Source organism: Cardiocondyla obscurior, linkage group LG16 (assembly GCF_019399895.1).
Source record: "Cardiocondyla obscurior isolate alpha-2009 linkage group LG16, Cobs3.1, whole genome shotgun sequence".
In the NCBI taxonomy this organism is placed as follows: domain Eukaryota; kingdom Metazoa; phylum Arthropoda; class Insecta; order Hymenoptera; family Formicidae; genus Cardiocondyla; species Cardiocondyla obscurior.
This window is the reverse complement of record NC_091879.1, coordinates 4,540,336-4,564,826: the sequence shown is the minus strand read 5'-3', so window position 1 is coordinate 4,564,826 and position 24,491 is coordinate 4,540,336. Positions and strand designations below refer to the sequence as shown.

General features: G+C 34.0%; 5 protein-coding genes across 7 annotated transcripts; 3 read left to right on the top strand and 2 right to left on the bottom strand.

Moving 5' to 3' along the window:
* The first annotated feature begins 9,085 nt into the window (after positions 1-9,085).
* Mrpl17 (mitochondrial ribosomal protein L17) lies at positions 9,086-10,841 on the top strand. The gene is made up of 3 exons (XM_070667851.1): positions 9,086-9,319; positions 9,522-9,732; positions 9,816-10,841. Exons 1-3 carry the CDS (start codon positions 9,125-9,127, stop codon positions 9,947-9,949), a joined length of 540 nt encoding a protein of 179 aa, XP_070523952.1. The 5' UTR covers positions 9,086-9,124; the 3' UTR covers positions 9,950-10,841.
* On the bottom strand, positions 9,969-12,377 carry Bckdha (Branched chain keto acid dehydrogenase E1 subunit alpha). 2 transcript variants are annotated; one of them, XM_070667840.1, is made up of 8 exons: positions 12,238-12,377; positions 11,700-11,858; positions 11,373-11,568; positions 11,139-11,300; positions 10,912-11,056; positions 10,637-10,840; positions 10,253-10,516; positions 9,969-10,165 (listed from the first exon to the last, which is right to left on the bottom strand). In XM_070667840.1, exons 1-8 carry the CDS (start codon positions 12,292-12,294, stop codon positions 10,084-10,086), a joined length of 1,269 nt encoding a protein of 422 aa, XP_070523941.1. In that variant the 5' UTR covers positions 12,295-12,377; the 3' UTR covers positions 9,969-10,083. The 2 variants fall into 2 exon arrangements, with proteins under 2 accessions (XP_070523941.1, XP_070523942.1); XM_070667841.1 differs by lacking the exon at positions 9,969-10,165 and having other exon boundaries at positions 10,410-10,533.
* Positions 12,378-12,451: 74 nt separating this feature from the next.
* LOC139109043 (dnaJ homolog subfamily C member 17) lies at positions 12,452-14,311 on the top strand. Its single transcript, XM_070667842.1, has 7 exons — positions 12,452-12,614; positions 12,765-12,893; positions 13,012-13,185; positions 13,313-13,525; positions 13,609-13,686; positions 13,807-14,004; positions 14,097-14,311. The coding sequence occupies exons 1-7, from the start codon at positions 12,546-12,548 to the stop codon at positions 14,211-14,213; spliced, it is 978 nt and encodes a 325-aa protein (XP_070523943.1). The 5' UTR covers positions 12,452-12,545; the 3' UTR covers positions 14,214-14,311.
* Positions 14,296-18,554, bottom strand: Dtd (D-aminoacyl-tRNA deacylase). Of its 2 annotated transcripts, XM_070667834.1 has the most exons (10): positions 17,988-18,537; positions 16,857-16,975; positions 16,673-16,776; positions 16,440-16,604; positions 16,228-16,373; positions 15,862-16,096; positions 15,471-15,780; positions 15,079-15,389; positions 14,538-15,001; positions 14,296-14,461 (listed from the first exon to the last, which is right to left on the bottom strand). In XM_070667834.1, the coding sequence occupies exons 2-10, from the start codon at positions 16,924-16,926 to the stop codon at positions 14,296-14,298; spliced, it is 1,971 nt and encodes a 656-aa protein (XP_070523935.1). In that variant the 5' UTR covers positions 16,927-16,975; positions 17,988-18,537. The 2 variants fall into 2 exon arrangements, with proteins under 2 accessions (XP_070523935.1, XP_070523936.1); XM_070667835.1 differs by lacking the exons at positions 14,296-14,461; positions 14,538-15,001; positions 15,079-15,389; ... (3 more) ...; positions 16,440-16,604; positions 16,673-16,776 and adding exons at positions 17,373-17,608; positions 17,693-17,783 and having other exon boundaries at positions 16,915-17,266; positions 17,988-18,554.
* Positions 18,555-21,532: 2,978 nt separating this feature from the next.
* Positions 21,533-24,311, top strand: LOC139109044 (Golgi to ER traffic protein 4 homolog). Its single transcript, XM_070667843.1, has 6 exons — positions 21,533-22,052; positions 22,149-22,227; positions 22,482-22,716; positions 22,801-22,939; positions 23,102-23,242; positions 23,321-24,311. The coding sequence occupies exons 1-6, from the start codon at positions 21,940-21,942 to the stop codon at positions 23,568-23,570; spliced, it is 957 nt and encodes a 318-aa protein (XP_070523944.1). The 5' UTR covers positions 21,533-21,939; the 3' UTR covers positions 23,571-24,311.
* Positions 24,312-24,491: the final 180 nt, after the last annotated feature.

Below are 24,491 nucleotides of genomic sequence, written 5' to 3'. Positions count from 1 at the left end.
CCGAGCGCGCATTAAAATCTCCAACAATCATCACATTCCTACCGCTATTTCTATGGATTATTTCGCTAATCTCGCTCAAGAGTGACTCAAAATCAGTTCTATTACAATGAGGTGAAACATATACCGAAGCAAGAACCAGTTTATCCAATTTTACCGCTATAACGTTTCTATTATTACATACAATAGTTGGGGCCGGCCTAATGCAGATCGGGTCAACATAAACGGCCACAAGCTTATTATCGTTGCAATACCAGCCAGGCGTCTGCGGAACACACGGTAACTCGAATGCAAATACTACGTGATAGGTGTTTCTTTTAATATAGTGCGTTAGAATGTCATAGACATATCTAGATTTATTAAGATTAGCTTGTATCATCTTTAATTCAGTTAAATAACTATTACCTCTGTTGCTTGGCATAACCATGATCCATATCAACCCTAGAATAAGTCGGATAATTCACATTTTTATTTCCATCACTAACATTATTCGTTCCAGGATTGTTAGCAGCAGTACAATAAAAGGAACCGATTCGGTGATTGTTACTAAGACCCAGTTCATCGCATATAATACATCTGTTCCTTTTTTTACAAATTTTAGATAGATGACCCGTTTCACCACAACGAAAACAGCATCCTGTACGATCAACTACTTGTGTACAATTATTGGCAGTATGTCCGAAAAACCAACATTTAAAGCACTGAACTCGCCTAGCCTTCGATTGATCCACTCGTGCTATAGACCAGCCCAAACGTACTTTTTTCAAATTAGCGAGTCTATCAATATATATCAGGGGACCACTAATCCATGTCATACACATACCACTCCGCATAGTGATAATATTGCTAACTTTAAAATCCGTGATTTTACCTCCAACAGCCGTTGCTATAATTCCTGAGATTTCTTCCTTAGATAATGATTCATCAAAGCCACTTAATCTAGCTTCACCCATCGCAATAGGTCTTGTAACGATGGCCTTGCCATTGAGAACTTTCCTAAGGTTTTCGCATAACTTATCAGCTTGCTCAAGCGCGCCACCACCAGGGATTTCCACCATCAATGATCCATTCAGCGCCTTTTTTAAGCGAACATTGTTACCATATTCCGTTAAATGTATTTTATCTTTGGCAACTTTAATTATGTCAGCATAGGATATATTGGAAGAATTATCAGCTTTTATTGACACTACGGTCTTCCTGGGTGCCCGTCTTATTTTCTGTCTCTTCACAGTAGTCTCCCGATGATTATAGTTATATGCAGATCCCTCGTCGTTAATCGGGATGTTCTCATCTTCCAAATCAGAAAATGCAACTTTTCTGTTATTATTATTTCTATTATTTGCGATAGCAGGGAAATTATCATTATAATTTGTTTCTTTATACCTAGTCTCAACATTTCTATTACTATTAGTTTTATAATTATATTCACAAACACTTCTTTCCGAACCGGACGTAGGCGTATTAAGATATTTATTATTTAACCTATCACGAATTGCGTTTAATCTTTCAATCTCTTCATCGATAGTTATTGCATCTTTAACAACTTCATCGGCCTTCCTTTTAGATAATTTCTCAGGTGTTATAAAATTGCCCTTTTCAATACTTATTATTTGCGGCTTGTTTGACAACTTCAAATTCTTCGGCCTATCCAACATCCTATTATTCTCGCTATTCCCGGCACTAATATTATTGGAGGATACATTGCTATTTTTCGAAAGCTCCTTAACTTGCATTTTAAGATTAGCGTTCTCCTTAATCAAAAACTCCATCTGTTTAGCCAGTTTAGATACTTGATCAGTAAGCTTCTTTACATTACTTTTGTGTTCGTTTAAACTACACTTTAACTCCTTATTTTCTTGTTTTAGGTACAGAGGATCACCAATATCTGCAGCTCTATCAACAAGTGCTTCAATAACCGTTTTAATGTTCCTGAGATTATTCTTCATGTCACCTGACGTACGCCCTTGTAAATTTTTTGATTTAGCGCGCGCCACATCCACCTCTTCAATCCATCTAACGGCTCGCTCGCCAATCGATTGCGCACTCAAATTCCTGTTACCGAAAAGATCATCAATAGGAGAATCACCTTTCTTCGATTTTCTAATGTTTTTAGATTTAGTTTTAACCTGCTTTTCTTGCTCCTCAAATGAGTCATCACTCAATGAAACAGCACCAGTATCAATTTCAGCATCATCAGAAGACTCTACGATCCAATCTCGACTTGTTAGTTTCCTTGATATTTTAGATCCACGTTTCGGCGGCGAATCATCTTCCTGTATGGCATGTGCTATAGTTCTCTTTTTTGGAGTTCTCATCGGCAGTGGTGTATCCTTACATTTAGTAGGTATCATAGATGGACCAGGACTTTCAGACTCAGAAAACGCAGACGACTCAGCTATAACTTTTTTCTGTATAATTGTAGTATTCAAATCAGTATCATCATCTTCAACATCGGTAGCGATATCCATATTAACATCAGCAACTTTTTTAATATTCCCCTTGCAGATTGAGGCAGATGATGTACCGGGGACTATACATTCATCACCACGCTGACCACCAGCAGTAACATTTTCAGATGGAGCGCCTGCCAGCACACTCTCCACCTGTCCCTTGCTTTCTAACGATCGCGCCGTGTCGGGCACACGGTCGTGGCGGTGCGGCGACCCACCCGAGAGGCCGCCAGATAAATTATTATTTTGAGACATTTCACATAGACAAAAATTTAGTTTAATTCAACAGAGTGACTTTCTCTGCGGTAAAATTTTAACCAGTGAAACCACACTGACCGGGTAAAAAGTTAGAACATTCAAACCTAAGATCCCGGACTTATAACTGTAATTATTGTAGGTCGAATGTAATTATACATATCAAAATTAATAATTATTCAGTAATAATATTGTTCGTCAATAACAAAAGAATCTTCAACAATTAAACAGTTCAAAATAATAATTTAGTACATTCAGTATATTTATTTAAAGTATAAACCTTATTCCAGTCATTATTTCTATCGCAATTATATCCACAGACCATAATTATGCCAAAAACGCAAATTCGATCCGCCAAATATCCAGCCTATCATTTTCGAGCACTAATCAGAGCAATTATTAAATAAATAAATAAATAAATAAGTAAACAGTAAAGAAAACAGCAAATAAATAAATAGATAAAAGATAAAACCAAAGACAAGTAGCCAACAACTTTACCTCGCATACGCATCCAAAACCAAAATAAAATTATAAAATTAATAACAATTGTACTATATATAACAACAACTATTAACAATTTAAAATTTATCAATCAAAAACTAACAATAAACAAAGTTATAAATTGCAGAACCGCGCATACGAAAGCAAAGCCATTAAACTGGCTCTACAAAGCTCATAATGAATGCTCGAATACACAAACAAATCAAATAACGCAATTATTTAACAACAGCATTCCCTGGATTCAACCGTAAAAAGCGGAAGAAAGCAATCACCCAAGCAACATAAAAATCACAAGGTGATCCAAATTCGTTTAAATAAAATCAACAGTAGGATTAAACACTCTCTTTAATCAAAACTTTTATCTCTCTTAGTACTTCATGGAAGCAAGCTATCGTTGACACACTTAAATTATTTGCTATAATCAATAAATATTAATCAAACTAATCCAACAACACCGCGCAAGCGATTCAATTTTCAACTTTCCGCTTTTCTCACAAGCGATTTTAAAAATCAATTCTCATCAATAATTTGCAAACTACTGCTTTAATTCAACAGCAATTCACATATCATGTGTAACTTTTTGTTCTGAACAAAGATATCACATCAATTTTCCTCTCACTTTAATATTTCAGGATTTCATTTTTACACTACTTCAACATTTCTCCCGTATGTACAATTTTATTTATCTAAAAACTCTTTAAATATTTGTCAGACCATCATCAAATTCGGTATTTACATAAAATTCGCAGTTCTCGATAAACTAACAATATCTTTTCAAGCCCCAAAGCAATAGTTTAATAATTAACCCCCCCACAAAATATGCACATATAATCTTATGTATAAATATTTAAAAACCGTAATAATTTATAAACCGTGCTATCTACATTCACCAAATTCAATATTCATGTATAGTTTATACTCCAAAATAAGAATTTTAACTCAATTTTGCTCCAACGTTAATAGTTTATAAACTCACTTTTGTACATATGCCATAATTTTAAAAAATCGATTTTTATCAACAATTTGTAAACTACTGCTTTGATTCAGCTGCAATTCACATGTCATGTGTAACTTTTCGTTCTGAACAAAGATATCACATCAGTTTTCCTCCCACTTCAATATTTTAGGATTTCAATTTTACACTACTTCAACATTTCTCCCGTATGTACAATTTTATTTATCTAACAACTCTTTAAATATTTATCCGACCGTCATCAAATTCAGTATTTACATAAAATTCGCAGTTCTCGATAAGCTAACAATATCTTTTCAAACCCCAAAGCAATAGTTTAATAATTAACCCCCCCACAAAATATACACATATAATCTTATGTATAAATATTTAAAAACCGTAATAATTTATAAACCGTGCTATCTACATTCACCAAATTCAATATTCATGTATAGTTTATACTCCAAAATAAGAATTTTAACTCAATTTTGCTCCAACGTTAATAGTTTATAAACTCATTTTTGTACATATACCATAATTTTAAAAATCGATTTTTATCAACAATTTGTAAACTACTGCTTTGATTCAGCTGCAATTCACATGTCATGTGTAACTTTTCGTTCTGAACAAAGATATCACATCAGTTTTCCTCCCACTTCAATATTTTAGGATTTCAATTTTACACTACTTCAACATTTCTCCCGTATGTACAATTTTATTTATCTAACAACTCTTTAAATATTTATCCGACCGTCATCAAATTCAGTATTTACATAAAATTCGCAGTTCTCGATAAGCTAACAATATCTTTTCAAACCCCAAAGCAATAGTTTAATAATTAACCCCCCCACAAAATATACACATATAATCTTATGTATAAATATTTAAAAACCGTAATAATTTATAAACCGTGCTATCTACATTCACCAAATTCAATATTCATGTATAGTTTATACTCCAAAATAAGAATTTTAACTCAATTTTGCTCCAACGTTAATAGTTTATAAACTCATTTTTGTACATATACCATAATTTTAAAAATCGATTTTTATCAACAATTTGTAAACTACTGCTTTGATCCAACTGCAATTCACATGTCATGTGTAACTTTTTATTCTAAACAAAGATATCACATCAGTTTTCCTCTCACTTCAATATTTTAGGATTTCATTTTTACACTACTTCAACATTTCTCCCATATGTACAATTTTATTTATCTAACAACTCTTTAAATATTTATCAGACCGTCATCAAATTCAGTAAATACATAAAATTTGCAGTTCTCGATAAGCTAACAATATCTTTTCAAACCCCAAAGCAATAATTTAATAATTAACCCCCCCACTAAATATGCACATATAATCTTATGTATAATTATTTAAAAACCGTAATAATTTATGAACCGTGCTATCTACATTTATCAAATTCAGTATTCAAATATAGTTTATGCTCCAAAATAAGAATTTTAACTCAATTTTGCTCTAACGTTAACAGTTTATAAACTCACTTTTGTACATATGTCATAGTTTTTTTAAAAATCAATTTTTATCAGCAGTTCGTAAACTACTGCTTTGCTTCGACTGCAATTCACATATCATGTGTAACTTTTCGTTCCAAACAAGGATATCATTTCGATTTTTCTCTCACTTCAATAGTTTAGAATTTCATTTTTACACTACTTCAACATTTCTCTCATATGTACAATTTTATTTATCTAACAACTCTTTAAATATTTGTCAGATCGTCATCAAATTTAATATCTACATAAAACTCGCGATTCCAAATAAACCCATTGCTCCATTTAATCTCCCAAAATAAAATTTCAATAGATTAAACATATCATTTAACATAATAAAATTCAATATGTAAAATATACAATTCTGAGCCAAATTCAGCACAGTTCAATAAATAACAGTCCAATAAATTAACAATTCAACAATTTAACATTGTAGCATAAAACACAGATGCATGTTTTGTTATACTTGACTATATTAAACATGTTCAACTCAGCAACAACAGCCTTCAATAATATAATTAAAAATAGACTTTTTAGCATTATTTATAATTCTGCTGCTGAAGCTATTACAATTACACTATACATATGCCATTGGAGTCGGACAATGGCATAATTCTCTTTCTTACTGTCATCAGTTAATCATTATAAAATATTCATCATTGTTAACTTAGCACTTCACGCACAGAATTTATCAGTCTTTAATTCAATGAATAAATAAGTCATTTTTCATCCATCTATGTCCTCTCGCTTTAACATTAGACAATAAACAATCTCGCACTCACCAGTCATGCTTTCAACATATTGTTTAATTAACATATCAACAATTCAATGCATCAATAACTTAGCAACAACTATATAGGTAGATCAATAAATATTAAGGGAGGGAACAATAAATAACTTCATAATAATTCACACGTCACTTTAATAAATAAGATTTCGTCCAACAGTGCCAGCTCAAGCTGACCAGGTTATGTGGTCATTCCATCCACCATGTCCAACCAGAGAGCTGAACTTTCGATCGCGGCCGGCCACGCGTACAGATGCAGAGGCTCGTCCGTGTGAAGCCAGCGCTTCGGCTGCCGTCGGATAGAGGAAAAGGTCAGAGCTATACACTATCTGTCCTACTCTTTCGCGACGTCGTTGGTAACTCGGTAGTCTCGGTATCGCGCAAGCATGATGGAAACCGCTCGAATTTGAACGGCTACTCTTATTTGCCATGTACTATGAAACTTACCATGTTACCATTATTACCATGTAAAATAAAAATTGAAAATAAATAAATTATTATTCATAAAGAATCCTTCTTTTTACAAACTAAATCACTTTTATCTCATAAGTTAGCAGTACGAAATAAGCAGAGTTAATTTTTATAAATTTGTAGCTAATTTGTTAAAAAGTAATTGGCAAAGAAAAGTTCGTTACTCTCTGCTTTTATTATTATACATTTTTTAATAATATTCAAGTAAAGAAGATGAAGTTGGTCGCAAAGAAATTTAATCGAGATAACGCTTTGTTGCTTATTTATCGCTAAATATTTGCCAAAGGAAAATATTAAATTGCTATTTTCTTTTCTTAGTTAACAAATTGATATCTTCTACGTAAACGCTCGTTATTAGGTAACGGTTGTTGCTATCGATTCGGGGTTTCAGATATTTTGTTTAAAAATTGAAAAGAAGTCATTTCAATTGTTTAAACAATTTTTTTACAAAAATAGTCACTCATCGGATTCGGTCGCCGGACGATGTTGCGAGTGACATAGTATAGTCTTTTCTTCAATATTAACATTTTTGCTAGTTAACAAATGGATGTCTCGAGATCGAGTGTCCGACTTTTATAATTTTTTTTTTAACAACGTTACAGCATCGTCCGACAACCGAATCCGATGAGTGACTTTTTTGCAAAAAATTATTTAAACAGTTTAAACTTTTTCGCAATGTAAAATTGCAATACTTAAATTTACAAAATTGTTAGAACGATTGGAACATGAAAGTATATTGCATTAATTTCTTGCGCACCTTATTTTTGAAAAATTTTGAATAATTTCCGAGAAAAAAATTAAATTTATGTACGCGTAAGAGCAGCAAAGAAGCGTGGGCTGAGTGAGCGCGCGATAGACAGCGGCAAGTATATCTTAAAGGCGATGGGCAGAATCTGCGCGCGGCGAGCGAGACAAGGCGACAACGCGCGTTGACACTTAATTTCGCTCGTGTGTCGTCATATCGTCTCGCTCGCGCGTTGTCTTTTTGTCTCGCTCGCTACGCGCAGATTCTGCCCATCGCCTTTAAGATATACTTGCCGCTGTCTATCGCGCGCTCACTCAGCCCACGCTTCTTTGCTGCTCTTACGCGTACATAAATTTAATTTTTTTCTCGGAAATTATTCAAAATTTTTCAAAAATAAGGTGCGCAAGAAATTAATGCAATATACTTTCATGTTCCAATCGTTCTAACAATTTTGTAAATTTAAGTATTGCAATTTTACATTGCGAAAAAGTTTAAACTGTTTAAATAATTTTTTGCAAAAAAGTCACTCATCGGATTCGGTTGTCGGACGATGCTGTAACGTTGTTAAAAAAAAAATTATAAAAGTCGGACACTCGATCTCGGAGACATCCATTTGTTAACTAGCAAAAATGTTAATATTGAAGAAAAGACTATACTATGTCACTCGCAACATCGTCCGGCGACCGAATCCGATGAGTGACTATTTTTGTAAAAAAATTGTTTAAACAATTGAAATGACTTCTTTTCAATTTTTAAACAAAATATCTGAAACCCCGAATCGATAGCAACAACCGTTACCTAATAACGAGCGTTTACGTAGAAGATATCAATTTGTTAACTAAGAAAAGAAAATAGCAATTTAATATTTTCCTTTGGCAAATATTTAGCGATAAATAAGCAACAAAGCGTTATCTCGATTAAATTTCTTTGCGACCAACTTCATCTTCTTTACTTGAATATTATTAAAAAATGTATAATAATAAAAGCAGAGAGTAACGAACTTTTTCTTTGCCAATTACTTTTTAACAACAAATTAGCTACAAATTTATAAAAATTAACTCTGCTTATTTCGTACTGCTAACTTATGAGATAAAAGTGATTTAGTTTGTAAAAAGAAGGATTCTTTATGAATAATAATTTATTTATTTTCAATTTTTATTTTACATGGTAATAATGGTAACATGGTAAGTTTCATAGTACATGGCAAATAAGAGTAGCCGTTCAAATTCGAGCGGTTTCCATCATGCTTGCGCGATACCGAGACTACCGAGTTACCAACGACGTCGCGAAAGAGTAGGACAGATAGTGTATAGCTCTGACCTTTTCCTCTATCCGACGGCAGCCGAAGCGCTGGCTTCACACGGACGAGCCTCTGCATCTGTACGCGTGGCCGGCCGCGATCGAAAGTTCAGCTCTCTGCCCCCCTGCATACATCGATGAAACGGCGAGAATGAATCAGGCGAGCATCGAGCATTTAGTGAATAAATTAAGATACAATGTCAAGCCACGTCGAAGGTTTAGCAATCCCGACGGTCCGGAGGGACGTCTTCGCAAATTTCAAAAAACTCTGACGGCATTGATCAAGTACGAGCGACTCGAGTTGAATTATCAGAGAGCCGACGAAACCAGAGGTTATGTCGACCAGGTATTTGTATTATTAATTGTCATTCGCAATACATTATTCAACAATGATTGTTGTTTTAATGTCGTGATTTTTTTCACCGAAGCTCATTTTCTGCACTGTCAGCATATTAATAATTTTAATTAGTTTCTGCGATTCACGCTTGTTTCGAGGCAGCTCCGTACCGTATATCCGATATTAGAAATTTCATAAATTATTTTTATAGTTAATATTCGAAGCAATACGAAATGGACCTGCACATAAAGAAACAATGGATTTGGCCAATTTTTGGATAATAGAAAAGCAACTGGTGCACAAACTGTTTAAAGTTCTTGTGCCAAGGTATGAGAATTACACTACCTCATTTACAAAGCTTCACAGAGCACCGCATGATTATCCCGCGAACTACTACGACAGATCAATTTTGGAACTCAGAGGTAGGTGTTATCCTAGAAATTTTTCGATAGGCCAACAAAGAATTTCATTTATTTATACAATTATTTATCCCTTCTTTTTTTAGGTAACATATATCCAAATGTAGAGCAGTACAATCCATACAAAAGGAATTTACTTCATAATCAGCTGCTTGACGCTGCAAAGAGAGACTATAGGATGGAGAAATACAAAGAGGTTGCAGACAATATAAAACAATAAAAATGGAAGGCAAGGAGAGTTCTCTTAAAAAACGTTCTTGTACAGTCTGTTTTATTAATTATTTAGGACTTTATATTATTAAAATAGAAATAGTATAAAATTTACAATATTAAACGAGGATAAATTTCATTTCTTTACTTTCCGTGAGCGAAAGAGCTTAATGGGTAATGCTCTTTGAATTCTTCCAAATGCTTTTCCATAATATTCATTTGCTTCCTGAAATTTTAAAATTATTAAAAATGAATATAAATTTGATACTAGGAATTCTAATTAATATTTTCGTAACTGTATACCGCGCCATACCTAATGTGATCAGGGATTTCCTTGTAGACGTCTGTAAATAGATTCTTCCAATGCGGCTTGATCTTACGTTCCGCATTCTCGAAAGCATGAATAATTTCCTTTTTCGTGGACTCTGTTAATTCTTGTTCTCTCTTTGCACACCATAATCCAAGCGATTCTAGATACCGGCGGAATTTTGAAACCGGCGCATTGGCATTCCATTTGGCGATCTCGTCAGTCGATCGGTAAGACGTAGAGTCGTCTGACGTACTGTGATGCCCAATTCTAAAAGGTTTTTTTCTCTTTTTTTACAACGAATAATTAATTAACTATATTAAAACTTTTACTGTGCAGAAAAGTATCTTAGTGAAAAAGATAAAATTAATATATATTATTATTTCTCACCTGTAAGTCATGGCTTCTATCAAGACAGGTTTCTGTTCACTTAGGCACAACTTCTTGGCACTTTTTGTGGCATTGTACATCGCGATCACGTCGTTGCCATCCACTCGGATCGTATTAATCCCGTAAGCTGGACCCTTGGCCGCAATACCATCTCCATTAAGCTGTTCTTTCACTGGGGTGGAAATGGCATATCCATTGTTTCGGCTGATTAAAGCAATATCTAATTATCGTTCATTAATTTGAAGATAAAAATGAGGATTACTAAAAAAAATTACCAAATAAAGACGATGGGACACGATAAAGTGGCCGCGAAATTGAACGCTGCATGAGTATCGCCTTCGCTCGCTGCGCCTTCACCAAAGTAACAGATCACGCATGCCTCCTTTTTATCCAATTTAAAGGCGTAAGCAGTTCCTACAGCTATAAAAAGTATAAATTTTTGTTTCAAAAACAAACGCTTGCACGTTTGTCACGATTATTCGTCAAATTTGTGAATGCCAACCTTGCGGAAGTTGGGTCGCTAACGGGGACGATATAGTTGTAAAATTTAATTCTTTAGAGCCATAATGCACTGGCATTTGCCTTCCTTTCCCTTCATCCTCACAATTGCCATAACACTGATTCATGAACTTATCCAGTGGATGGCCACGATGCAACAGCACACCTGTCGCATATTATACTATATTTTAAATGCGTGTAATATGACAGACGAATAATGCACGACTCAGTCTCATACCAGCCTCACGATACTGCGCGTAAATTACGTCTTCCAGCGTCAAAGCTGCAGCTGAACCAATTTGCACAGCTTCTTCGCCAGTATTCGTCATGTAAAACGAAATGCGACCCTGTCTGTGCGCTTCATACATGATCTTGTCCATAATATTCAAAGTCACCATATCCCGATACATTTTCAACAGATATACATCGTTTAGCTGTAATAAAAAAATAACGTTCAATGTTCCGTGCTTCATTTCGGTATTGTTTTTAATTAAAAATTTTGTTTTATTGCTAATACTCGTTAAGCTTAAAAAATAGTCATCGTTCTACCGTTTGTCGATCAAACCTTTTCATCTTCAGGCAATTTAGCCTGAGAAGAATCTATAGTCCTATATATTGGAATAGGTCCATAATTATTTCCATTGATGAACTGAATATTATTCGTGAAAACATTATTAATCCCCAGGAATTGTGGCTCACTTGATTCACTGCTGTATTGTTTTATCTAAAAAAAGAAAAAAAAAGAACTTTTCGAAAGAACAAGACTACGCGAGGCTGTAATTAAACAAATAATTACACAATCGCACAGTATATATGATTAATGGAGTCATTATCACATACGTGAGTTGCAATTCCGTAAATGTATTTTATAATGAATTACATTCATTTTTAATTTACAGATTAATTTCTAGTTGACTTATTTGTTATCTTTATCTAGCTTTAAGAAAAAAAAAAAAAAAAATAGAAAAAAAGAGAGAGAGAAAAAGAATTAAAATGGAATTAAAATTAATTTTAATTATGAGGCGATAAAATGTTGAAAAAAAATTGTGGAAGAATATTACAAGAATCGATGAGCAACGGTTCGTTTACGTGCGAGTAAGTACCTGTAGTAGAATACGTCGAAAACGCGGAGCACTTCGGAGTAAATTTCTCGTCATCATCTTGGATTATTTCTGCGATTACTCCAGTCCGGTACATGAAGCAATAATGCCTGGGAGAACTCACGCAACACACGTCATGCGTGTATACGTAAGCGCGACACACTGGTAGGATAAGTGAGGATAGGCGAGCGATAAACTGAGGTTAACGTAATAACAAGTGTGTTTACATCGATTCATTTTGACATTAAAAGCGAGATACATCCGGTATTCATAGTGAATATCGGTATTCATTATAAACGACATAAATAATCATGGATCCATTAACTCAAATGGATTTATATGGACTGCTTGGTGTAGAACCAACGGCTTCTATGCCAGAGGTAACGTATGCATTTTTACGTTGTTTTTTTTTATACTTGCATTTATGTGTGCAAAAAGCATGTACTTTTATTTTATAATGGAGCCAAATATATCACGTAATTAAGAAATATTAAGAAAAAAAAACACTGACAATATATATATATTTTTAGATTAAAACGGCATATCGTAAAAAGGCTTTGACTTGCCATCCTGACAAGAATCCTGACAACCCGAGAGCTGCGGAATTGTTTCAAGAACTCTCGAGAGTATTGGAAATATTAACGGATACTAAGGCCAGAGTAAGTATATTGATATTTTTTTAAACATTATTAACATTATCATTAAATATTTTTCTTCTTAGACTTTTAGAAAGTCTCATAGCTGGTTTAATTTATTAAAAATATATTATAAAACAAGGCAGCATATGATCAAGCTATTGCTGCCAGGAAGCAGGCAAAGGAACGTGTAAGACAGTTTGATGCCAAGAGGAAGAAATTAAAGGAAGACTTGGAGGCACGTGAGGAAGCCTATAGGAGGTCATGTGAGCCTGCATCTAAATCCCAAAATAAATCTGATGAGGAACAAACAAAAGTATGTGACTTAATTATTTGTAAGATTTTTTAAATTATTTTATTTATTTATTATAAATTATAAAATATATATTATATTTTATTAAATTTTTTTTATTTAAATACATAAAATATGTCTAATTATTTAGGCGGAAGTCAAAAGATTGCAAGAATGGTACAAACAAATAGAAGAAGAAATGGTTTTTACACGAAAGCTCTTTTTGGAGAAACTCCATGAATCATCAAACAACTCTACATCTGATGTGGGAGACTTTCGAATTAAAATTAGATGGAAGGTACCAGATGGTGATTCAACAAATGGTGGATATAATTATGATAATCTACATAAAATATTTTCCAAGGTAACGTTATATATTTTTAATTTTACTTTTTTTTTTTCGATTTTAGATATGTTTAAATGTTTTTAAATATTATTTTTCTGCAGTATGGAGACATAGGTGCTCTTGTCGTATCTACAAAGAAAGGCAGTGCCATGGTTGAATTTGGAGATAAAAATGCAGCAGTAAGTCTAGAAGATGTTCGATAATAATAAAAAAAAAAAAAAAAAAAAAAAAAATAAAAAAAAGATTACATAACATTAAATATTTAAATTAAAAATTCTGTAATAAACTGTTTATTTTAGGAAACAGCACTTCTAGCGGAAATCGGTTTAGCCGCCAACCCGCTAACGTTACGTGGTTTGTGGGATACACAAAAACGTTCAAGCAATACTGCGAGTAGTACAAATTATAACATCGGAAAGTCTACATTTCCTGCAGCCGCACATATGAAGAGTAATCCGTGTGCAACTGTTAGTTTTTCTTCTGCACCTAATATATTCGTACGTATTATTTGCAGCTTATAATAAACTGAAGGTCTTAATTTATTGCGCGCGTAATAACACTGTAGTATTTTTTTTTTTACTTTATATAGACACAGCAACCGAAAATGTCGGACGCAGAGCTTGAAAGTTCTGTTTTGGCTAATTTAAGGAGAGCGGAGGAACGCAAACGTCTCATAGAGAAATTAAAGGCAGAGGAAGAAACTTAATCGTAAAATTAATAGAACTTTATTTATGTATTTATTTTTTCTATGTGAGAAATGTATCCGTGATAAAATAAAATTTAATCTTTCAATGTTTAACTCTACTCAATTCGTCAGATGTAAAACGCAATACTGTCGAAATAGCATTTAACATGTGCCGTTTGCTCGACACATCGTTCGTTGTTAAATAATTAATAAATACATTTTTCAGATATTCCAGATTAGCACCCTCTCTCGATTTGCATGCTTCTAATCTGTAATATAAATTTTTTTTAAATTTGTTCTGCATGTAAAATATCTATTTGACTGTTTTTATTACATTATAGTTACCTAGTGATATGCGCCTTTAACTTTTTCATTTCTTCCAGTTGCTGTTCTTTTATGTGAACCATTTCTCTTTGTTGTTCTCTTAAAGTAGCTTCTAATTCCAAAATTTTTTTCCTAGATGATGACATTTGCACTTCTTTCCTGGCTAATTCTTGAGTATAATGTAATATCGGAGGACTGTCGTTCGTCAGCAATCCTGTTACCAAATCGTTAACTGGCTCGATAGTATTTTCGTATCTCTTTAAATGCATATTATTTTCCGTTGCACCGGCAGTATCTTTATTAGGTAATAATGCTCGAAATGACGTTTTTAGTGTCAATATTTCTTTATCCTTCTCCTCCATAAGAGCTATAGATCTCTCCCTTTGTCGCAATAATTGTTGTTCCAATACGGAAATTCTATTACGATACTCGTTATCTTTTTGGTGCAACGTATGCTCTAGTTTTGAACATTCTTCTTGAAATAGCTGGGAACAGTTTGATTTATTATTTTTCTAATGGAAAATTATATATATTAAAAATTAATTATTATTAGGATAATTACTTTTTGTTGATGCTCCAATTGTTCCTGTAAAACTTTTTCTTTATTTAACATTTCGCTGTTAATCGTACGTATCCTTTCCTCCAAATTGCTATTATGAATTTTAAGTAAATTCAACTGAGTTTTATCGTGATCTTTATCATGCATCAGAGTAAGACAGTGCCTTTGTTGTTGAGTATTACGAAGTACATTAGACGACGTATTATATTTGCACATTATTTGATGCTTGTAATCTTCAAATTCTTGTAAAAGCGCATCATATTTTTCCTTGTAATCCGGATGTTCATCCCGTAAATCTAAACTATTTAGTAATGCTAAACATATATATATTTAAATTATTTATTTAAGATCATAATTTTATCCTCCACGCTTTATCAAATGTTAATGTCACTTACATTTTACATAGGCCGAGTCTTTCTTTTTATTGTCAAGATCTAATAAACGAGTATATAAAAATTTTATCTTGGAAATAATTTCCTCCGGATGATCACTCGACGTTATTTCGTTGTGTTCGATGTCCTGTAAAGCAGCTAATTGGTCCTTTAATTTTTGAATGACTAATTGATCCTGTTGCCTCAATCTGTCGTAACCACCAACAATTTCAGAAAGTTCAGCTAATCGAGCCTCCAAACCAGTGACCCTTGTCTCGTGCACGATAACCGAGAGTCTCGCTTGCTGTTCTGCAGCAGCCACTCTTTTTTGCTCCTACATTAAAACATACTTAAATTTGTTACGTCTCAACAACTTCGCCATATAACGTGCAAAATAATTTTCAAAAAATCTTACTTCACGAATTGCATTTAAATGTTGCTTTTTCATTAAGGCCATCTCAGATTGTAAGGAAAGAAGAAGCGGCGGTGTCTCTTTTGCAGCTTCTTCAGCTTGTTTCAGCTTGGTTTTGGTAATTTCGAGCTCGGCCTCGAGAATCTTGCATTGCGTCTTATTCGCAAGATGCGTTTTCAATTGCCCTTCCAAATGTTCTTTACTACGTTGCTCTTCGTATAACAATTTTTGTAATTCTCTGAAAAAAAATTGTTCGTGGATATAGCTTATATAGTTTTAATGTAAGATATTAATTTTTATATTCTGATCGTAATCGTAAATATTTCTGAAATATATAAATTTACATGATAAGAAAAATTATAACAATACTTTAATTTTTTTACAGATTCAGCATGTTCTTTCTCCCTATCGTGCCGCTCCATGATTAATTTACACTTTATATGCTCAATTTCGGAATGATTAACATTTTGAGCCTTCTTTAATCTGTCTTTCAGATCTTTAATTACTTTTTCACACTGCAAATATTAATGTTTAATTGAACAATCCTGATAAAAAATTAGATATTAAATTTTTCATCTTACTTCATCACGTTCGCTTCTTAAATGCATCTTATCCACTTGGAAATTTGCTTCCATTTTTGACTTTTCTGCTGATAGAGTGGCCAATTGATTCATTAATATACCTAGCTGATTTTTTAAATGCTCTATAGTTTCGGTATCTTCCGGATCTGTTTGACTCGCGCGTGTCTAAAATTGATAAAAATCATAGAACATTATTAATATAATTAATTGTATAAGAAAAAAAATTATCCTACCTGTTGGTTGGATGTATCATTTTTAAGAATGGATTCTTCTATTTTGGATTTTTCTACTTTGCTTGTATCTTCTATATTTTCATTGATTATTGCAATCTTCTTATCTAAGATAAGAATTTTTTATAAAGCAATGTATTAAGAAATTTCTTTAGCGGTATATTCGCGTATTAAAATAAGTCTGTACCTTGATTTTTTTCTCCTGATAAATTATTCTCATTTTGCCCAATGCTCTTTTTCTCTTCAGAAGTTGCCATTATTGCTTATCAAATATAAATTATTGAATATTTTAATTCGTTAATCAGTCTGAAAAAAAATTATTAAATTCGACTTTAGATGTTAATGTAATTTAAATTTTAGAAAAATTTATTTAACATGATTAGGTTTAAAAACACATATACATTAAGTTTTAAATAAGTTTATTTAATCTAATATGACATATTAATATATGTAAATATTTGATTCAGTCGGAAACTTTTTTATTCTCTGCATTCCCAGTATTATCATTACAAGCAGACTTAGTTGAGGACTCTATTTCTAGTGTTACTGGACCGCTATTCTGTATGCAAACTTCCATCATTGCACCAAATTTACCATCTGCATAAATTTGTCAAAAATATAAATTAAAAACTTGTTCATATTTTATTTCATTTTTAGCAAGTACAAATAAATTAATTATACATTTATTAGACTATCATATTACCTTTAATCAATTCTGGGACATATTCTTTACGAAGTTCAGCAAGAAAATTCATGTAAAAGGACTCTGATTCTTGAGCAGGCATTGCTCTGTGAAAATCTAATTTATTCCCTTTTAATACATGATATAATGTAAACTGACTAATGCACAATATTTCATATTTTTTATCTGCTACACTGGCACCCCATCTTTTACCCTTGTCACCATCAAAAATTTTTGTATTTAATATTTTCCTTACACTAGGACAGAAAAATTTACATTTAGTTCTGTATGTATACATCTAAAACTATATTCATTAGTATTATTTCTTTTTATTTCTTTACATGTATTTCATATCTGCCACTTCATCATCTCTTTTTATACCAATTAATACACATAGTCCATTCCCAATGCTACTAATAATTTCACCATCAACTGAAACATCAAATTTTGACTTTAACTATTGTCATATAAAATCCCATATGATTCAAATTATTTTTTATTAATCTATTACAGAAACATCAAGCATTAACATTCGTATTATATAATAAAATTATTTCTTTTCGTATTAATACAAATTTATGCAGATTTGTAAACATTTCGGCAGGAAGTATGTCTAATTTACAAATATAATTTTACCTGAAACTGAAGCTTTCGATACTCGTTGTATCACAGCCTTCATATTAGCAATCGTTCAATCTCACGCACGAGACTGATACGCCCTAATGCTAGAGCTGATAAATATTTCTTTTCAGAATTGAATGAAGTGGGCCTTCTTCGATTTGCTGGACGTCCAGTTCAAAGGATCCAAGTACTAATTGCTACAATACAATTATTGTAGTCGGTGCATTAAAGGCACAACATGCGCTCTCACAAGAAAACGTTCTCAAAATACATGACACATGCGGCATAGATTGGTCCATCAATTTTACTTTATCAAGTTTACTTGTTGCAAGAACTGCAGCGATGCAAAGCGATGTTATCAGATGTTATGTGCACAGCTGTTTGAGATTTCAGACTTGCTCTTTGTAATTGAACTACACGAACTAGTTCAGAAGTTATCTCTTTTTTTTCTAATATGCAAAGAGAGAGATAACCTGTCAACTAGTGCACAGTGGTCGCAGATTTTAGACGGGCACATACGCACACTAGGCGCAATGCCGTGTCCGTGTGTGCCCGTAGCGCCTGCTAATGCCTCGGACGCAGAGAGTCCAACTCGGAATCGCGGCTTCCACGCGACAGATACAGAGGCTCGTCCGTGTGAAGCCAGCGTTTCGGCTGCCGTCGGATAGAAGAACAGGCCAGACCTATACCCTGTCTGTCCTGTTCTTTCGTGGCGTCGCCGGCAGATATCTCAGATCCGCTTCTCGGTAACATCGCGGAGTCTTAAATAATTTTAAATAGTACGAAATCCGAGTCACCGAATTGTGTACGGTTCAACATTTTTAAAGTATAATGTAATATAAGTTTTTAATGTACAATGCAACAAAAATTTTCCGTCCCACTTAAACAGACTGCGGACTGTCGGTTGTATATACTTTTCATATTTTCTGCAAGTACAACCGGTGTGGTTAAAAATTTTTGATGCATCCTACACATCATTTCTCCTAAAGCAATATAATATTAGTGCAAATAAATATATGTAATATATGTATACAGGCGCGCGCCTGTATTTTAATTCAAGGAAATAAGACAGCTGTCTTATTTAATTCATTAAATAAAAAAATTGTAAAAAAAAAGCATCATTTCTCTGAAAGTAATATATATTAAAGTATATGCATATAAAAATATATAAGTATACATAAAACATATGTAATATAACAATTAAAATAAAAAGAAATAAAGACAATTAAATAAGAAATTTCTAAAAAAAAAAAAAAAAAAGCATGCGACTCACGAATCTGCATGAGCTTCAGCGGAGTTGTTGCCGGTGACTGTAACATAAATAGGAAAATATTAATCAGATATGTTAGTTAGTTAATAAGACTCATATAAAAAAAGTAAAGGTTTCTTTTTAATAAAGATTTTGATTTAAAAATTAATGCTTACCTTAAAGTTGCTTCGCCGATGCAGGATGCCCCCCGGGTCTGCTCCTCCTCTCAGATGGGAGGTCGTCGTCGTCGAGTCATCTTTTCGCGCACTGGAAACTCTCGCGAAATACTGTCATTAACCACCAACACTATCACTCATAATTTAAATTATCACCCATTAGTTTACATTATCACTCACAGTTTAAATTATTATTAAAACACGGCACCCCGTATTATAAACGAAAACGCGACACTGTACACTCACACTCACACTCACTCACATAATATTCACCGCGCACTTCATAACACTATGACTCATATTCACCGCGCACTTTATTACACTATCACTCATACCAAGTTTAAATTATTATAAAACAAGGAAAAATTGTTCGAATAGGACTTTAAAACTACTAAAATACGCGTAGCACAATCCGGCGTAACGCGAATCTCTCAAGCAGAAGATACCGTTTCCCGAATTGCATGTAATAGTAGTGACCTTTAATAACGGCATGACTCATTGCGGCAACGGCGACTAACGCGCGTAAGCTAGGGTAAAGTGCGTCAGGCCTTACCGCGGATCGCGTACGTGAGTCCTGAAGTACCGAAAGAAACGAGAAAACGAGGGAAAAGTTGAAGGAAGGCATCTTCATGCTCTGTTCTGTTCGCGACCGTGCATGTGAGAGAGAACGCACGAGTGATCGCTAAGAAATCATTAGAGGCGCCTATAATTATTTCTTAGCGATCACTCGTGCGTTCTCTCTCACACGGTCGCGAACAGAACAGAACATGAAGATGCCTTCCTCCAACTTTTCCTCGTTTCTCGCTTCTCTCGATACTCCAAGGTTCACGTACACGATCCGCGGTAAGGCCTAACGCACTCCACCCTAGCTCACGCGCGTTAGCCGCTGTCACCACAGTGAGTCAGGTCATCATTGCCGGTCACTATACACTATTAGCACGTCTTACCGGACAGAAAATCAACACTCCGCAAGAGATAACGCGTACTCCGGCTGTACGACGATCAATTAAAAAATAAATTGAAACGCGAATTACTATATCCCGAAAGCGCGAAACAATATTCCGATCACGAAAAAGCATCCTTGTTTTATGATAAAATAACGTTCTCCGCGCACTAGATCACTCGCGGGATATTCACGACACTTCCGTTAAATCTTTAAACACGACCCTGAGACGTAAGCGCGGTCTAACTGTCACTTTAATCCTTCGGTCGGTGTAACGAACGATACAAAACTTGCACGAAGCATCGATATAAAACGGGCCGCGATATAAAATATTCCTACCGCGGTAGACACTCGCGGGATAGTCCACGACACTTCCTATTAACCTTGGATCCCGACACAAGAATCTAACTGTCACTTCAAGCAAGGTCCACGTCACCTTGTTGCGCGGTCAAAAGTCGTCGGTAGAATGACCGCGAAAACTTCCCTCAACCCCTTCCATGTTTTTCCTACTATCGCGCGGGATATTCTTTACCCCCTTGTGTTACCCCCACCGGGGGGGTATTCACTATCCCGCTTTTTATCTCTACCGTTATTCAAAACGCGCAACGACCTTTTTCGTTAAATTTTTTATTTTGACTCAAGAAATCAATAGATCAATAAGATATCGAACAAAATAAAATATTATTTATAATTTCACTCTCCCGCGTTTTATTTCTACCGCACTTTAGAACGCGTTACCGCCTTTCTCGTTAAATTTTTTATTTTTATTTAAGAAATCGATAGCTCAATAAGACATCGAACAAAACAGAATATTAATTGTAATTTTTCTGTTTCAGATAGTACTTTAACATTGAAGGAAGGACCGACCCGACATTCCGCAGACATCCTGAGAAGAGGAGGAGAACCAGGAAGGGTATCAGGCATCGGCGGAGCAACTTTTTGGTGAGAATTAATTCTTTTTTATAAAATCTTTATTAAAATAAAGCTTTATCTTTACATTAATTTAAATGCTAACATATCTACATTAATATGTTTTATTTTATGTTACAGTCACCGGCAGAACTTTAGAACTCTGCTGAAACACATACAGATTGGTAAGACATGATTTTCTTTTCGTAGTTTGTAATTGCGGTTTTTTAAAAAAATAGCGCGCGCATAGTTTCTTCTAGTAAATTATAAAATCATTACAAAATCTTTTTATTTTACTGTTAAGTTTATATTTCTGCTCTCATCTTATAACTCGGTGATGTTAGTGTGAAGCGAATCTGTGATAACTGCCGGCGACGCCGCGAAAGAGTAGGACAGACAGGGTATAGTTCTGGCCTTTTCTTCTATCCGACGGCAACCGAAACGCTGGCTTCACACGGACGAGTGCTGTATGGGCTACTGAATGTCTCGATCGGGTCTGACGCGTCGATCGTACTACTAGGCCGAGAAAATAATTTCTTCTATTAGGCACCACTGATTAATTGAAACAAATCAATAAAAAAAATATAATAAATTGCAGTAAAGTAAAATAGGCAGAAAAAAGAACGCGCACGTGTACCAACGTTGCCAGCAGCGCGTGCGACCGCGCGAGGTCCCCAAAATAGTGTAAACATGGCCTCGCGGTACAGTCACGGTGTCCAGCGAGTTTTAGCGAAATTAGAAGCCTCGATAAATTCGGAAAACTATTATGAAGCCCACCAGATGTATCGAACTTTGTATTTCAGGTGAGAGTCGGCCAAGCCGACCGCCTCGCGCCGTCGAGCCACGTCTCCACGTCATTAAAAATTTTGTCCGTCTCTAACCTCCTCCGCGCTTTGCAGATATCTCAGCCAGAAAAAATACTCGGAGCTTCTGGAGTTGCTTTACAATGGGTCGATGCTTCTATTACAGCACGAACAGGTACGCGTAATCGTTCACGCCTCGTGAGTCTCAAAGAAAAAAAAAAAAAAAAAAACGTGTTTCTTTTAAAATAATTATTACCATTTTTGTTGATGAGGTGAAATACTTCCTTACCTATGTGTTTTTAAATAAATAATTAATTAATTAATAGCCGAGAGATGCGTCAATAATGGGATATTAATTGCAAGGAAAACCAGGAACAGTTTTAATAATATTATAATGCTTAATGTTTTACAATTTATGTATTTTTATAGTATGCAAGTGGAGCTGACTTAGGAATTTTATTTGTCAATGTTTTGACACAATCTGAAACAGTACCTGTGCAAAGTTTCTTTGAGAAGATTACAAGCCTGTTTAGTTTAATGAGCCCTACATCACCTGAAAGAGAAGTATTTGTGCAATCTGCACTTAAATGGAGTGTAAAGAATACAGATTATAAAACTGGCCATCCAGATTTACATCAAAAAATAGCTCAAGTATTTTGGAGAGGTAATTTTGCAAGAATTAATACATTTTATATTTAATGCACTCATCCTGGATGTGGTATGAATAATGAATTTATTTTTCATTTAGAAAAGAATTATGTAATGGCAAGGCAACACTTTATACATAGCAGAGATGGTTCTGGGTGTGCAGCTATGTTGGTTGAACTTCACGAGCAGCGCGGATACATGAATGAAATAGATCTCTTCATAGCTCAAGCAGTTTTACAGTAAGCTTTGATTAACTCTACATCAATTTTAATATTAAAAATTTTAATAAGAGATATATGTTATAATTAAAACAAATGTAACTGGTTTAAAAATGTAAGTGCATTAGAACTACTTAGCTTAAGGTTTTGACATTTAATTCTATATGTGCATATTATTTTTAGGTATCTTTGTTTGCAAAACAAAGCAACGGCACAAGAGGCCTTTAATTCTTATACTTCAAGGCATCCAAAAATAAATAGTGGCCCACCATATCTCCTTCCTTTATTAAACTTTTTATTTTTTCTACTCAAAACCATTGATAGGTACGTCATACTTTATGTAAGTGATATATTTCTGATTATATAAGTACATCCTCCATTTTCCAATCTGGTGTGTTGCAGTGGTAAGCTAGCCGTGTTCACAGTGCTTTGTGAACAGTACCAGATATCTTTAAACAGAGATCCATTTTATCGACAGTACTTAGACAAAATAGGCCAACTTTTTTTCAATATTCCACCTCCACGTCCACGTAATCAAGGATTATTCGGTTCGTTATTGCAATCTTTCTTTAACGGCCTGGAAGATGAGGATTCGGACGACGAGCAACGAAACACAGCCTCAACGTCGCATGCCGCGCAAGAACTTGATTGATTAAAGGTGAAGCAACACTGTGCAGTGTGATGCTGGATACCGAACTTTTATATATTATTCTTCGACCCAAATATTTTCACCGACTGCACCTGTGTTAACTGAAAATGGAATTCCAAATTATGGACGTTATGTTCACGAAAGGGGAAGAATACTAAAGAAATTACTGTTATTTGAAGAAACGGTAATTATGAAATATGTAGAACCCTGACAGTACACTTGGACGACTTACAGGAATTTATCAAAGTTGTAAGTTATGTATACTGAATTCACAATAGTAGAATTCAGATAGGCACCTTGCGTATATATTTTATACATATCTAATACTTTCTATACTCCTTTTAGTCAAATAAGATTCACATATGTGCAATAACGTAACGCATGCTTTTGAATAAAGTCTTGAATGATTAATATTTGAAACGAGCAATAACGATAAGTTATTGAATTGTGTGTAAAAAAATTGGAGGAAACGTGAATTAACGTTATGATAGAAATTAATATTCTTCTCATTTTGTATGTACATGCTGTTATGAATTCAGGAATCACACTTGGACTTTGAATAAAATCCTTGCCATTAGTTACGACTTGTATACCGTGCATATAATCATGAATATACATGTATGTAACTGCAGGATCGAAAAATTATTTTATATAAACTGAAATACGTGTGGACAAATAAATGTGGCATAATTGTAGCTTCCGAAAAGAAAGAAAAAGAAAAAAAAAAAAAAAAAAAAAAAAGAATGCTTACCGAGACTGCTTGTTGCCGAGAAATCGAGAGATGTACACTCGGCATAACAAGCGATATATTTATTTATTGGATTCTCTATTGATATGGGTAATTATTTAAAACAATAGAAAAATACAAATTCATATATTTAATTAAGAAAATAAAATGACCATCGCACTGTGTAATAAAATCTT